General features: G+C 40.6%; 1 protein-coding gene across 2 annotated transcripts; it reads left to right on the forward strand.

Moving 5' to 3' along the window:
* Positions 1–194: 194 nt before the first annotated feature.
* rbm6 (RNA binding motif protein 6) lies at positions 195–15,642 on the forward strand. Of its 2 annotated transcripts, none has more exons than XM_028999281.1 (23): positions 195–289; positions 1,063–1,160; positions 1,803–3,321; positions 3,415–3,504; positions 3,607–3,676; positions 4,658–4,731; positions 8,762–8,836; positions 9,660–9,954; positions 10,134–10,291; positions 10,374–10,474; positions 10,550–10,622; positions 10,767–10,833; positions 10,924–10,997; positions 11,143–11,266; positions 11,460–11,557; positions 11,646–11,969; positions 12,216–12,365; positions 12,563–12,628; positions 12,831–13,061; positions 13,621–13,695; positions 14,747–14,820; positions 15,009–15,060; positions 15,148–15,642. In XM_028999281.1, exons 2-23 carry the CDS (start codon positions 1,114–1,116, stop codon positions 15,238–15,240), a joined length of 3,930 nt encoding a protein of 1,309 aa, XP_028855114.1. In that variant the 5' UTR covers positions 195–289; positions 1,063–1,113; the 3' UTR covers positions 15,241–15,642. The 2 variants fall into 2 exon arrangements, with proteins under 2 accessions (XP_028855114.1, XP_028855115.1); XM_028999282.1 differs by having other exon boundaries at positions 10,559–10,622.
* The last annotated feature ends 1,234 nt before the right edge of the window (positions 15,643–16,876 follow it).

Here is a 16,876-nt window from a genome sequence, read left to right on the forward strand (position 1 = left end):
CCTCCACCTCATCCCAGGGAATTAGCAGGAGAGCGGTTTGATCCTGGGTGTGGTAGGGATCACTCAGTGTTGCACAATACATTTTGTTATATGCTTCGTACAGAAACACTGCTGAGTAGCACGCTATGTGGCATCATCCATCTTGTCTCCAGTCCGGTGGGGGCAGTAGAGCATTATTCTATCTCGCGTTTGCCCACGTTGACACGGACAGAAGAAACAGCGACCGCCTCTGCCCACTGCAACTTATTTCCTTATCCGTTCGTAAGCGCTGCACGGATAGCAGGATTCGGTGAGTCTTTTGTAATATAGCTTTCTTCGAGGCGTGAGCTACTATAGTGAGGATATATATACTTGAAGAAAATACGTGTGTCTCAAGTCGTTGGCTACGAGACCTTATTCATTTATTTATTTGTTTTCAATGCTGCGTTTAGCAGTTTTGCTAAAGCTAATTGTGTATTATGGCCTGAGTGGACGCTCTTTGCATGGCAGCTGCTGGTGTTGTTTTTACACTTAGACTCTTTGAACAAATACCATATTTTTGCAACAAATAAGTTCTATTCTGGTGATTATTAATTTGCAACGTCATCTGTCGTGTTCAATGTGCTCCGTGTGAACCTTGTTTCTGGCTATGTGGCGTCATCCAAAAATGCTAAAATGGCTGAAGTGAGGTCTTCTCCAGTCGAGCGCAGCGGCTGTGCGCTGTGTTCCCTCTGTATTGCGGAATTAATAATCATAATAATGGTAATTTACACATCTGCTTTTTTTTGTGTAGTGTAGTTTTGTGTGTAGTTTTTTTTTTACCATCGGAGGGTCTCACGTTGAATGTTGATTCGCTTTATTGACATATATGAATGCATCGGACTACATTTATATAATTATTGTGAAACGTTGCGTTTTGATTGCAGTCGGAACTTTTGTGTGACTGTAGTTGATTTCCCAATTGTGATCTAAATGCAGTGTTATCGCCTTTTTAGTTTTATAAACATCCAAACGTAAAACTGTTGACGCTTTTTAAAAAAAAAAAAAAAATTAAATCATGGGCATTTCTTTTTTCCTCTTCAGATTTTTTTTGTTTGTGCGTGTGTGTGTTTGTGCTGATCTTGGAGTTGAAGTATGTGGAATGGTTCAAGACCAGGTCCACGGGGGGGACACCACTTTGGGTGAGTCAACTGCAAACTGTTAATAAATAAAACCATTATTCTGTATAGTTCACCTTTATATATATATATATATATATATATATATATATATATATATATATATATTCTCGTGTTACAGAACACTTATTGTATTAAATCATAATGTTTGAATTAGTGCTCCTTAGATGTCTATTGAATATTTTGCACTTGTGATGTTCATTGACTTCCCAGTTTAGTAGAGGCGTATCTAGGAATGAGCCACATGGCATAGAACCCAGGTTGCTAGATTTTAATTACTTGCTTGTTTTAAACCCCTTCTATACATTTTTCTGCAATATATAAGAATATCCTTTATAATTATTAATTGGACTATTCAAACATAGCAACATTTTACAGCATTTATGAGACGCCCTTATCCAGAGCGGCTTACAATCAGTTGTTACAGGGACAGACTTCCCTGGAGCAACTTAGGGTTAAGTGTCTTGCTCAGGGACACAATGGTAGTAAGTGGGTTTTGAACCTGGGGCTTCTGGTTCATAGGCAAGTGTGTTACCCACTAGGCTACTACGACCCCCCATGGTGTTGCTATTTTGAAAATTCATTATGAAAAGTGAACCTAGTTTGTATTGGTAGGTTTTCACACTCAGTACTGTTTTATCGCAGTGGGAATCCTCGTGGTGAAATGTTCCAAGGTAGAGGTGGTCCCATGATGGAATTCAGGGGCAGAGATGGGATTAATATGGGTCCCAGGCCTCAAGATCGGCGCCCTATGGACATGAGAAGGTTTGATGGTCCACCAGATATGAGGGCGCGCAATATGAATCCACTTAATATGGACTTGCGAGGAAGAGAACCAAATTTTTTCAGACAAGGTGAGAATGCTGATATAGCTCTCAGAAGGCAGTATGAGCTTGATATTAGGAACAAGCTGAAAGGATTTGTGCCACCAGGCAGACACCCTATGGAAATGGGTGGAAGAGACATGCAAGGAGGAAATTCATATGATCGGTTCCCAGATGTCAGAGATCAGGAAAGGAGAGACATGCATGGATTCAATGCTGCGGATGCTAGGAGAAGGCTTCCGGGGGAACCCCTGGGCAGAATTGATGGGTTTAGAGATATGTGTGACAGAGATAGGCCTCGTATGGGCATGGATAACATGAACAATTTCAGAATGGACATGCCCCAGCCAGACCGAGGGCTGATGGACTTTAACAGGAGGGGAGGTATGCAACCACCGAACCCCAGAGGGAGATTTGAATCTGACATGGACATGCGAAACCGCATGGGACCTTCTGGAGAGTTTAAGGATCGGTCTCCTTTGAGGTTTGGTGATAAAGATGGTAGGCCTGATATACCCCCTAATATAGGGGATCTTAACAGACCAGCGTTCAGGCCTGGAGAACCCACCCTAAGAGACCGAGAGTTCCCAGAGCAGCGTGATGGACCAGTAGGTTTTAGAGGTATGGAAGGGGAGTCACTTTCAGATGAGTGGCGTAAGCACAGTATGAGAGACTCTTTCACGGGTCCTCCACCTCACCCCAGGGAATTAGCAGGAGAGCGGCTTGCTCCTGGGCGTGGGAGGGAAGGAATGGGTGAACCTCGTTTTCCTGACAGGAACAAGCCCTCTGAGTTCCCAGCTAAAGATGACAAAGCTTTTGGCTATCCTTGTCCAGAAAGAGATGGGAAAGTTGCCAAAAACTGGGAAAAGAACATCGCTTCGGATAATTTTCCAGGTCGAGATGCTCCCAGGGGGGCTCCAGGACAGCCATTTCCTCCAGTGGATCCTGGGCTGGCTGGGTCAAACAGGGAAAATGACTGTAAACCCTGGCAAACACAAACTGAGGCCGATAGGGGAACACAGAGGACTCCTTACCTCCACGATAAGGGCCCAGCAGCTTCTAAAGATGGTCCTTTCTCCAATAACATTACGCACATCAAAGAATCCAAGGATATTCCACTTGAACCTACACCTCACATGGGAGCTTTAGGTTCTGGACAGGAGAATATTCAGATGAAGAGTGGAGGAGAAGGTAAAGATCAGGACTATAGGGACATCGACTACAGAACTGCCTCTGGACGCACCCTCAGTTACGACATTGGGGATCTGCCTCTAGCAGAGAAAGCTGTGAAGGAACCCAAACTGACCCCGCCACCAAGGCCCGGCAGCTCGGGGTCCCAGGTTAGTAATGCCTTCGTATCTCAGATAACTTGTGTTGCCGGTTGTATTTATTGTGCGACTTTTAAACATTTTATATTAAACTTGTAAACCAAGGATCAGGATTACAGGAGTGCGACTGTGAATGACTCAGTCTCTAGTACAATCTCCATCTCTGGGATTCCCAAGACGGCCACAATGCAGCAGGTAGGAATGTGGTTGGAACGTTTGCTGAAGGCTGTTAAATGAGGTAGAAGGATTAGTGGTGTTAATTCTTTTTTTTTTTTTTTTTTTTCCTTTTTGGGCCAGATATTGGGTGCTTTTGCAGTTCGAGATGGTGTCCCCACGCAAGGAATGAAGATAAAGAACGTTGTGCCAGGTGAGATTGCGCTCGCCATGTGTATGCCATGTTCCCGCTGTGCTGTATGTACAAAAATCCTGCTGATGCAAACACAATTTCTTGATCGCTCTGACCTATTTGTTCGTCAGTATCATGGGATTATTTTTTTTATGTATTTATTTTAAGTAGACATTAGATTTTTTTTTTCCTTATGTGAATTTATGGAGTTGTTGGTCCTGAGCACCTTTCATTTACAGAATGTAATTTCCTCACTGATCATCTGGAAGCTATGTTTTGGTTCCTTATATTTTTCAGTACATGCAGTTAAAAAGAGTATTAAACAAGAGAAAAAGCACAGTGCCTTGTGATTGCAATTCCCTTGGTCCTTGCTCAGCTTAGACCTGAGTGACTGGAATGTAATAAAATTGAGGGCTCACGTCCAAGACTTCAGGGGGTTTTTACATACTTTTGCTATGGTGTCTACTACTTACTTTTTTAAAATATACCTTCGTTCCATCCTAGAAGCAAACTCATCATATCGAAGTGACATCCCCACCAGTCAGTTTTCCCTGTTCATTCACTGTCACTAGACTGTATTTTTGGTGAGGTACACAGTGAGCAGTTTGTCAAACTGCATCTGTTCCATCTGTCTTTTATTCTATTGTGAATATTGTGTCTTGGAAAGGTAGATTTAACATTTTTCAACAAATCATCATTTAATGGAAGTTAATATGAACACACACCAGTTATAAATCAAAACTTTGAATTTTTACGTGGGCCTTCAGAAAGATTTTCATGTGATATTTCTTTTTTTGAAATATGATACTGAAGAAGGTGTGAGTGATGGACATTATTTGAATTCTACGGTCACTGAAATTAACCAAATACGCATTTTTTCGATACGCTTTATCGCTCGACCTATTTTTTTTTTTTTTTTTTTTTTTTTTTTTTATAAACGTTATTTTTGCTTTAACATTTTTACTAATGGAAATCCATCTGTATTTCAAATGCTGTCCCCAGGTTACAGCTACGATACGGCCTATGTGGAGTTTTTAAACCTCGAGGATGCTGTCGGCTTCATGGATTCCAACCAGGTGGCCCATCCTCACCACTCTACAACTGCTGTGTCTACAAGCAGGAAGATGGGGGTTGGGATTTGGGGGTGCAGGCCTGTGGCCCGTCCATTTAGGTGTATGGGAAGGCATGGAGGTGATGTTGGGGCAAGAAATGTATGGTTTAAATGTAAGTCACTTGCTTTTCCAGCAGGTGACTTGCTTATACATTCACTTAGGTTGAGGTTTATCTCATACTGATTTCAGTGCTCGTGAGGGACACTTTCCCAACAAATACAAATAAGATACCACCTGCAAATGGGAGAGATTGGGAGGAGAGGCCGTCTGCCACTTGTCTCCTACTGTAGTAAGGAGTGATGCAAGGGACTCAAACTGTTCTAGAACTGTATTTGTGTATTTCTTACGTTGCTGTACTTGATGTCAGTACTCAATGTTTTAAAAATATTTGTTGAAAGACTGTCAAACCATCACAAAATTTGACAGCCTTTATTTCTTTCTTTTGTCTATTGTTTTAGACAATAGAACAGTTCAGTTTCTTATTTTGCTCAAGGAACTGTTCTTGTGTTTATATTGATTCTTTGCAGTGACCTTGCATATTGGTCCAGCTTCGTTCTCTCATTGTGAGAATCATATCGATGTTATAGATTTCTTTATCAGTCACATCCTGGCTTTTGTTGGCTTGACCTCCTGCATCCTTATCACCCATAACTTTGCACTTTTCCTTGGGGATTGGATTCTGCACTTCTTCCCAGACCTCCGCTCTTACCCCAACGCTGAAATCCAATTGTTGATATGAACTGTACTTCATGTCTCGCTTGGCCCCATTATTTCTGGATTCTGTCTTGAGGTTTAACCTCCTCCATTCATTCTTGAGCCTGGTGGACCCATTTGAGCCAGGCACTTTATTCTGCTGCATCACAAGTTCCTGACCAGTCAAACATGATTGGATGTGTCTTTGGTGTCTGGTGTAATGCCAAGTTCATAAATACTTCATGACTAATGAAACAGCGGTACTTTTGGTTGCTTGTTTTGATGGTTTGGTCTCAGAAAGGGGTGAAAAAAAGCGGTTGCTTGACTTTGTATTGCACTATGATGTTTTAAGGCAGTTATGGTGAATGCCTCGATTTGGTTTAGAAGCAGTTGTTACTGTATGATTTGATTCAGATCTGCATGGGCAGTGACATCACATGTTGAACTTTGCTTGAATGTGTTTGGCAACGTGTGCCAGCACAGTGTACAATTGTCTTGTATTCAAAACCACCAAGAACCCTCAATTTGCTGTACACTGCACCTTTGTTGTTAAATAAGGGTCCAAGTTTAACCAAATGGTCAATACTTGATTTTACATGGGTCGATGTGCTTTTACCGAGGTTTGAAAGGAATTATTGATAAGCCACCTGCTTTTGTGTAGGTTTCCATTATGAAATCTGCTGAATCATGAACAAGATGTGAAGAAAGAGGATTTTTTTTCAACTGTTAGCAGTGGATAGATCCTGTATCAGCATGAAAGGGTTTAGTTCAGCTGCAACAATATTTAGGTTTGCGGTACATGGGGCGTGGGGCAGTGGTGGCCTAGTGGTTAAGGAAGCGGCCCCGTAATCAGAAGGTTGCTGGTTCGAATCCCGATCTGCCAAGTTACCACTGAGGTGCCACTGAGCAAAGCACCGTCCCCACACACTGCTCCCCGGGCGCCTGTCATGGCTGCCCACTGCTCACTCAGGGTGATGGGTTAAATGCAGAGGACAAATTTCACTGTGTGCTGTGCTGCTGTGTATCATGTGTGACAATCACTTCACTTTCACATATCAAATCAGCATCCAAATCAAACAAAAACCCAGCTGAATGTAGTCCACAACCTTGCTTGAAAAACTGTGATACCATGTGTGGAACTCTGGCTTCAACTAGTACACCAGGAGTGTTTGAGATTATTCTTAAAAAAAAAAATTGCAGCTGCGGCATGTGCAGTAACTATACTTCATTTCCACAATGTAGTCCAGTTTATGAAATTGAATATCATTTACTAACAGCTAATATTCATATTAAGAATGGCCTCCCATGCAAATTAGGAGGCCTGTGATACTGTGTTTTAATGTGGTTAGGATGGTGGTACTTGGAGAGCCACCTCCTTTTGGAAGTTCATCAGGGCAGGCCATCTGCCATTACTCTGTGATCCTGTTCTGATTTGTTGAGCACAGGAGTGAGCATGGCCCATCTGACCAGTTTGCAGCTATACAGAAAGCTGTATTCTCTGTCTTCTGACACCTATCATGACCAGTGTTAAGTTTTGTCCATCTGTAGCATGTCTGTGGTGTTGGTGTCCATCATCTGGAAGTCTATATTAACTACAGCATAACAAGAATTTCCCATATGACCTGCAGTTTGGATATATCTTGTATAACAGTTTGGTCCTTGTCAAAGATCCTTAAGGCCCAATTATGCTGATCGTTAAAGACATGGGGCAGTGGTTGGCCTAGTGGGTAAGGAAATGGACCTGTAATCAGAAGGGATTGTCACAATGACAATCACTTCACTTTTAGTTCTTGTACAGAGAGTGCTTTCTGTCTGTACTCTGTGTGGGGGATGAGGACAGTATGGACCTGAACAATATGACTGCGGACATGTGGAGCATATCGAGGGTTGTATAGGCACAAAGAAAGGTCAGTTGGACTGTAGCGAGGGGGAAATGGTGGTCCATCCTATGCTCAACATGACTGCTGTCCAGTGGGTGTATTGCTTAACACCACCAGTGTAATGAGGTTTGGAAGAACTGTCAGTTGAAACCTCGCAAAAGTGAAATCCATCTCCTGGGTTATGATTGATATCTATTTTACCTGTCAGTGGTTTTAATGTTTTATGAAGGGGCAATGGTGGCCAAGCGGGTAAGGAAAGGACGAAATGTTACTGGTTCGAATCTGCCCAGGTGCCACTGATCAAAGCACAGTCCCCACACACTGCTTCCTGGGCACCTGTCATGGCTGCCCACTACTCATCAAGGCGGTGGGTAAAACCACAGGTTAAAAAAAAAAAAAAAAAGCAGTGGACACATTTCGTTGTGTCACCGTGTGCTGTGATTCACAATGATCACTTTCACTTATCAGACACTCTTATCCAGAGCACCTTAGTCAGTAGTTACAGGGACAGTCCCCCTGGAGACTCTCGAGATTAAGTGTCTTGCTCAAGGACACAATGGTAGTAAGTGTTTTTTTTTTTTTTTTTTTTTTTTTTTGTGTGTGTCTTGGTTCTACTACCACATCTGCATGGCGGATCAGTGTACGTCTCTAATCATAATGATTAAGACTCTGAGTATTAGTGAAGTGCTGAGTATTAATTAGCCAGAAACACTGCGAATCATTATTAACATTGTCAGTCACAATGCAATACCTGTTCAAAGAAAGCTTGCTGTATTAGCTTCAAACAGACATGTATCGGTGGATCAACATCAACACAACTTTCATTCACAGACCTTTTTGATTGTAGAAGCAAAAGCTTGTTCGTTTTTTTTTTTTTTTTTTAATGGCTGCATGGTTTGCTTCTCATTGTAAATCCCTTTGAACCTTAATAGACCTTAACCGGTGAAATGAATTTTGAGGTTAAGAAGGCAACTTTTATGCTGTGATCTGTAAACATCACATCCAAACGTGGGAATATATCCAGCTGTGAGGTTAAGTTTGTTACATTTGACACAAGAACTCCTTCTCTCCCAAACCCTACTGATTTACTTATTCATCCTCAGTTTGATTTTTCTGACCAGACTGATTCATTATAACCCACACAGGACTCCTCTCCATGTGATGTCAGGCAGCCGGTATTTGGAATGTCACCAAAAGGAATCCATCAAAAAGCAACTTTTTTGAAAAAAAAAAAAAAAGAGTACAGAATTCTTAAGCCAACCAAAGTTTATTAGCTGCCCCTGCACCACAGGGTTTTAGCACACAGATACGAAGCTTTAGTACTTCCTCAGTTCATCCATGTGTAAGAGGGTGTGAAAAGAGCAGCACAGGACCTGACCAGTTCTGTTTTTTTTTTTTTTTTTTTTTTTCTCTTTTCTCAGGGATCCCTAAAGGTTGGCAGTAAGATGGCGCTGATGAAGTATGTCCATCCAGAAGGAAACGACAAAGATGTTCAGGTGAGTTATACTGCTTGTAATGAAACATTATTTGCTAGAGGTCTGTGTGTTTTGTATGAACCACAAATATCAGTAAATGCAACATTACTCCTCATGCTTAAAAGGCATAGTCTGGGCAAAAATGCCAAAAAGGGACAATTTGTTACTGGCTTGTCATGCAAGTATATTGTATATTGGGCTGTCTGTCTCTGTAACTCACTGGAGACACAAATTCTTTGTGACATGTAAACTTAAGATCACACTGCATATATAATTTGTACTTTTATGCTATAAAGTAAAACAGGCAGTGGTGGCCTAGCAGTTAAGGAAGTGGCCCCATAATTGGAAGCTTGCCGGTTTGAATCCCGAGCGTTTGACGCATGTGTGCTAACTTAGCGGCTCTGTGCTAACTCTACACAACTTATCAACTTTAATGATTTGCGTATGTTGACACTAAATATTGCAAACAGCAGCTTGCTCACCCCAAGAGGCATCAGATTTTGGAACACAACTTAAATTGAACAACCTAATTAAAAGCTGTGCTGGGTTGGCGGCTATATACGCATTTACAGCATTTGTGTGTGCCAAAAACACATTGCATTTTAATGTTACAAAATCACAATCTTCAAACTACAATAAAAATGTTAAAAAGGAGTGTAAGGATGAAAGAGCTGCGTGTTGCCGACCCCTGGTCTAGATAAAGAACACAAAGCAGTAATGTCACCAAAGGCAATTTGTGTTTGAAGAAGCCTAAAAGAAATATGGGGGTGCATCTTATTTTTGCAGTCTAAATGTTTTTTTTTTTTTTTTTTTTTTTTTTTTTTTCTTCCCCTCCCCCTCTTAGCAACAGGTACCTGACTACAAAGCACCCCAGGCTCCAGAGGAAGCCCTTCTGCCAAGTCCCATTCCACCAGCTAAAACACAACCCAAACAGGAAGAGACCCAGACTCCGACCCCTGTTGACCCCCTGTCTCGAGGGGCATGGCAGCGCAGCTGCGATCTCACCCCGGAGGCATGGCAGCAACAGGTGGATCAACTCCAACAGCAAGAGGCTGAGCAGCAGGCAGAAGCTTGGACCAATCGGAGCGCAGCACGCCTCACACCTCTCAAATCGGACCCAATCTTCAAAGAGAGCAAGAGTGAGGACAAAGGGATAGAATAATTTTTTTTTTTTTAAACCACTTATTCATAATGGGGCAATCACAACTGTTTAATACCTGGCCAAATTAAATTACAGTCTTCACTAAACTAATGTGCCAGAAGTTTGGACCTGTCTAGCTGAGCTCAAACCTTTTCACTTATTTTTGGCTCCCAATAGCAATGATCATAAAGAACGTGAAACCATCCACAACGGTGGAGCTTATCCTGAAAGCCCTGGACCCCTACGCATATCTGGATGATAAGAATGTCCGGCTGGTTCGAGGAAAGCCACCTGGATCAAAATGCTTCTGCTTTGTTGACATGGACTCTCATGAGGTCTGACTTTTTTTTTTTTTTTTTTTGTTAACCAATTTGCACAGTTTCGTGAATATTCTAATCAATTCACATTGTTTTGCAGCAAGTCACCCGTCTGGTGGAGCTGCTCACCAAACCTCGGCCTTTGATTATTGATGGAGTCAGAGTTTATGCAGAGGTCGCCAAACCACTGAAGAACCAGAAGTGAGTTGAGCTTCATTTTACATGAGTTTATTTAAAATGTCCAGACATTCTTTATTTTAAAAGTGATTTGAAAAGTGTTTTCAGTTACAGGAAGGATTTTGATAAATCCACCTCTTCTATCCTGGGTTTCCCACCAGACATAATGGAGGTATGGGGGGGGTTAATTTATTCATGTTTTTATTTTAGCCTTTTATGGATTTATTTAAAATTTTTACATTTTGTAAATAGACAGTTGCAGTAATGCTTAAAGATACAAAAATAATCCAGTGTTGTGCTCATATCTGCCTTGCAGCAGCACCACCAGTACTTTCCGTCCCAGCCCCACCACACTCCTGTGCCCTCTCAGCCAAGTGCTCATGGTATGACCTCACATCTACTCCATCAAATTTAATGGAAGGTGCATACACTGAATTTTGGTAATCTGAGGCTTGTATGTGCTCCTACTACAGCTGACTTTGCCATGCCTTCCAGTGGAGACTCCCAAGCCATTACTGACTCTCATATAAACAATAACCTGATGCAGGTGAGTTTAACGTAACTTTTATAGCTTTTTTTCTTTCCACACATTTCTTACAAAATCTGCCAATGATAAGGATAATTCGTCAGAATTAAATTGATATAACCTGAATGGTGTAATTTCAACTTTCTTTGTCTCTGACACGCTATAGCCTGTTGGATATGCAGACACTATGGGTGTGAACCCTTCCTTCATGACAGCAGACCTCACAGCGAGCACCGTAGGCACAACTGCACAGGTCACGACCCCTAACAACACAGATTCCTACAGCTATGGTAAGAGTGACAAGCTGACTGTCCAGTTGTCAATAGTCCTGTGTAATGTGCTTGAGCTGATTTTTTTTTTTTTTTTATAAATGTGTATATATATATTTTTTAATTTAATTTCTAATCCCCAGTGTAAATGCAGAAGTGACCTTTGTTGGAAATGTTTTGGAGGCATTTCTGTCAAATAGTCTGTTGTCTTTAGGGTCAGAAAATCCAGACCTGTCTGCATACCTGTACGATGCCACATCTGGCTTCTACTATGACCCCCAGACCACGCTATATTATGACCCTAATTCCAGGGTAAGGGGAGTAAACGCCTGCTTTTGAAATGTGTTTGTGTATGATTCTCTTTTCTGATTGTTTTTGTGCATTTTTCATTTGTTTGCAGTATTACTACAATGCTGACACACAACAGTACCTATACTGGGACAACACATCCAAGACCTACATTCCAGTATCAGGCTCCACTACAGATACCCAGCCTAGTGTCCCCATTCCTGCTGTTCCTGAAGAAGTATCAGTCCCACCGCCTTCGTCCTCTTCTTTACTGCCCACCCCCTCTTTGATGCCACCCCCTGCAGTCTGTCCTGCAACAGATGATAAAATGAAGACTCTGGAGAGCCCACCTGAAAAGAGAGAGGATGATGATACCCTTCCTCGTTCAGAAAAGAAAGATAAAGAGGACAAACCTCGCAGCTTGGCTGCATTTAAGGTGAAGATTGCTTTGTATTTTTGCTATTTGGACTGTCAATTTAGACAACAGCTATCACCAGGGAGCTGAATTACTGAATGAATGCCGTTCAGGTTTACTTAGCCCATTATAGTGACTGTTCCCAGGCTGAATTTTGACCTCTAGCACATCATGGAGTTTATGATGGTCTTCAGTTCACGACCTGAACCAACATTTAACATTAAGACTGACCTACTTTTTTTTTTTTTTTTTTTTTTTCTTAACTAGATCATGAAAGATATGGAACGTTGGGCGAAGATCCAGAATCGTCAGAAAGACAGTGTCCGAGCCCCTTCTCCAGTCCTAAAGACCCCCATTGGCTCAGAAGATAAAGCATCCAAAGCTGCAGATGCTGCCTTTGCCATCTTTGAGAGGAAGGTGTGAACAATTGATACACATTTTTAAAGACATTTATTATCATTTTAATATAAGTTTGTTCATTTAAATTGGGAAATGTACATAGTCATGGCACAAAGACAAGAGCAGCAAAAAAAAAAAAATCACAATGTCGACTGTATGATATAAAATATCTAGCTAATTTTATTGCTTTTTTTCCCCCCCATAAAAACTTTTAGGGTACTGCTGATGATCTTTTCAAGAAACCTCTTGCACCACCCAGAAAAGATGAGAAATCATCAAAGGTGAGCATTTCCCTTTTATATATATTAATCACTGTAGCCATGTTAATTTTTATTCATCTCTTCTCAAAGAAAGGTTTAGTGCCTGGTAACTTCTCCCAAATTGTTTAATTAGTGGTCAAAAAAGCCTTTCTCTTGTGGTGCAAATGTCAAACATTGAATATGTAAGCAGTCACTTTTTTCATAATTTTTTTCTTTCGTGCAGCGCCCAATGGGATCGCTTGGCATGCTGGCTGCAGACTATGCAGCAGGAAGTGATGAAGAAGAGGAAGAGAAGATGCCTGTGTCTGAGACCCAACAGCTGCCCAAGAGCCAGTCTGAGGAGAAGGAGGACAAGCTTACGGACTGGAAGAAGATTGCGTGTCTACTGTGCAGGAGGCAGTTTCCAAATAAAGATGCTCTTATCCGTCACCAGCAGCTGTCAGACCTTCACAAGGTAACCAGGCACCTTCAGAACATCATCACATCCACTCACCTTCACATCCAGTTACATTACACTACAGACTATTGGTGGAAAACATTCAAATCAACAGGAATGTCAGTAATATTTATTTCATTATGTGATTTATAAATTATCTTTATCACATGATTTAACTGAAACAGTTTACACACAATCCAGAAAACAGTTACTACTACACTGTCAGTGATGTTAAATATTGTATTTTCTTCAGTAAAATCTAATTATCAGCTCATGAATATTTGCAGAATCAACAGTATTGTGACAATATAATACTCAGTGAAATCACAGGATTATTATGTCTTTTAGGTAATTGCCCTGAGGCATCCAGCTCACAGCTTTCCTCATTTTTCTTTTTTTGTACCAGTCACAACCACAGAAAGACACTATCATTCATTTATGAAGCTGTTAGTGAGCTGTGACCAGTGGTGTGTATTTAACACTGCACACCAGCAGAATCCAGTCCAGCCAACAGTGTTAATCTAAACCAGGAAAAAAGGTTTTAAAATGTGTGCATTTTTGTTCTTCCACATTCTAGCAAAATATGGAGATCCACTTAAAAATCAAGAGGTCTAAAAGGGAACTAGAGGCTTTGGAAAACCAAGAGAAAGAGGTGAGATCAGCCTTTACACTGATACCAACCCCCCCCATGCAGTGTGTGTGCATATACATATAAAAATAACACACACACATATACACACTGCTCAAAAAATAAAGGGAACACAAAAAACAAGATATCCTATAACTGATTTGAATAAAATATTATCATTATATTTTATATATGTTCATTACATAGTTGAAAAACACACAAACTTATCGATGGAAATCAAATGTAAGAATTCATGGCGGTCTGGATTTTGACTTGCACTCAAAATTTAAGTGGAAAAACACTTAAAACATGTCAAAATGAGGCCCTGTAGTGTGTGTGGCCTCCACGTACCTGTATGACCTGAAGCGGTGGCGGATGGTCTCCTGAGGAATCTCCTTCCAGACCTGGACTAAAGCATCTGCCAAATCCTGGACAGTCTGGGGTGCAACATGTGCTCAGTTGGATTCAGGTCTGGGGAACAGTCAATAGCATCAGTGCCTTCATCTTGCAGGAACTGCTGATGCTCTGGGGCAGTGGTGGCCTAGCGGTTAAGGAATCGGCCCTGTAATCAGAAGGTTGCCGGTTCGAATCCCAAACCGCTGAGGTGCCTATGAGTTAAGTACTGTACACACACGCTGCTCTCTGGTGCCTCTCATGGCTGCCCACTGCTCAACCACTGGTGATGGTTAAATATAGAGGACAAATTTCACTGTGTATCACAATGACAATCGCTTCACTTTCACTTGTGTGGGTTGTAGACTCCATTCAAAAGTGACAAAAACATCAGCCAGAGGTCATAGGAACTGAGAAATGGTCTGTGGTCACCACCTGCAGGACCACGCCTTTATTGGGGATGTCTTGCTGATTGCCAATGATTTCCACTTCGTTTCACAGCATGTGAAATTGATTGTCAGTGTTGCTTCCTAAGTGGACAGTTTGATTTCACAGAAGTGTGCTTGACTTGGAGTTACATTGTGTTGTTTAATAGGTCCCTTTGTTTTTTGAGCAGTTTACACACACGCGCACATACCTTTTTTCTAAAAATGTGACATTAAAAAAAAAAATTCTTTTGCAGCTAACAAGAGAATGTACAGGAATGCCTGAGATGAAAAGGAAGAAACATCAGAACAACTGGGCCAGCAGCTCCAGGTGAGGGGTAGCATTTGATTTAAGAGAAAATAAGACTTTAGTCAATATACTCTAACAGAAGACTTTTTAAGGATTTAGATGAAGAATGTCATTTAATGTATTTGTGCATATTTTAATCTTGTTGTCTGTACATAAATGTACTGTGTGTGTGTTTAATTATTTAACAGCTGACATCTCTTGTTGCACAGGGATATTAATAAAGGCAGTGAGAGACCAGGCCTGGGAGCCGAACCAGTTGAGGTTAATCGAACACTTATTCAAACCCATGTAATATTTTCAGATCTTTTTTCTGTTCTTTAACTTAGTCATCTGGTTTCTCAAACACAGAGGAAGAAGAAGGAGCCGGTTGTTTGGAACCATGCTACATACAAGCAGGCTGTACGCAACGCCATGTTTGCACGGTTTAAGGAACTTGACTGATCAGCCATTTGGAGAAAGAAAGAGACCCACAGCATATGCCTCGGAAAACCCAAAACCCACACACCCAACCCTTCAGCTCACTTTTATGATAAACCATTTTCAGTATAGTTTTTCATGAACAAGCTGTTGTCCTGTGAATTTGATATAGCGGTAGGTTTGAGGTTTACACTGTAGCTTAAAACCTCTCTTATGTGTTCAGCTTGATAAGAACAGTTTAAAGGTTTTTAAGTGAACTGTCGCTTCTCATTTTGGTTGCAGATTTCGAATCATCTATGTAATTTTTATGTAATTTTTTTTTTATATTACAGTATATGTGCCGTGAAGCGGTTTTGAGTTCATGGTTTATTGCTTAACTGAATTATGGTCATTGTACAGATGCAATAAACATTTTCAGTAACAGTTGTAAAATGTGTAAAAAAAAAAAAAAAAAAAATTCTGCATTTGTTTTTAAAAGAGCAATAACGCACTTTGAAACCACTTTGAATGGAACTCAAACAAAGGCAATGATATCCTTTAAAATGTCTTTTAGTTAAGCAATTCTCTGCTTTGCCTCTTGGGGGCAATATTACACTGGAGGAATTGAGTCTTCTCTGCACTTCATAGGATTCATTCCGATTCAGTTTACTTGTGATTCCAAAGGCTAAGGTATCTTAGTGTAAATTATATTAATACAATAAAAAGCAAGTAGTCTTTTATAAAGAGCCCGCATGTTCATGTTCTGTTTATTTTGGGCTGAGAGATGAAACCTTATTGCTATAATTTCTTTTTAAATTTGGGCTCCTTGCTAAAACTGTATTGATATAAATGGTAACATGGTAACAATTTGGGTGTATTGTGCAAGATTTGAGCATTATTTAGTCCAGGTTCAGAGTGGAAAAAGGAATATATCTTTTATTTGGTAACTTTTACCAAAGTTTCAGATCTTAATTTGCTTATTGTCTTGTTCCAAACATAAAGCCATCAAAAAAGGTCAGTGAAACAGATCTGGAAGAACAAAAAAACTAATGTCTTGTTTGAGTGAGGGGAAAAAATCCTGTTTGACTATAAAAGATCTTCAAGAAGATTTAGCAGACTCTGGAGTGGTGGTGCACTGTGCTCTGCAGTAACACCTGAACAAACATGACCTTCGTGGTACAGTCAGCAGAAGACAACCTTTCCTGTGTCCTGTCTTAAAAAAAAAAAACTAATACAATTTTCTAATACACCACTGTGTTTTAAACAGAACTGTTTGTTAACTGTGTAAAGGTATATTTGGAAGAGGACACCTTAATTTTCAGGATGGATGTAGACGGACTATGCCTTGGTCTTTTGTTGCAGTGATACAGAGAACATTTCATTCCAGTTAGAGGAAAGAATGAATTCAAATGAATTCTAGCAAAATCTGGGATGTTAACATCGTCTGTTAAAAATAAGTTGAAAGAGGGTTCCTACAAGATTATCATGGAAAAATGTATGTTTATATCAAGATAATCAATTTGTGCTTAAACTACACTGCTATGTAATTAAAATGACTAACAACAGCACATTACTGCTTGCTACAGTAACACATCCTTTTACAGGAACACAACATTTTGCTCCAGTACGCATCAGAGAGCAGCATTACGTGGCTGGTTTTCTCTTATGTCAGTAGAACGGT

Source organism: Denticeps clupeoides, chromosome 12 (genome assembly GCF_900700375.1).
Source record: "Denticeps clupeoides chromosome 12, fDenClu1.1, whole genome shotgun sequence".
Classification (NCBI taxonomy): domain Eukaryota; kingdom Metazoa; phylum Chordata; class Actinopteri; order Clupeiformes; family Denticipitidae; genus Denticeps; species Denticeps clupeoides.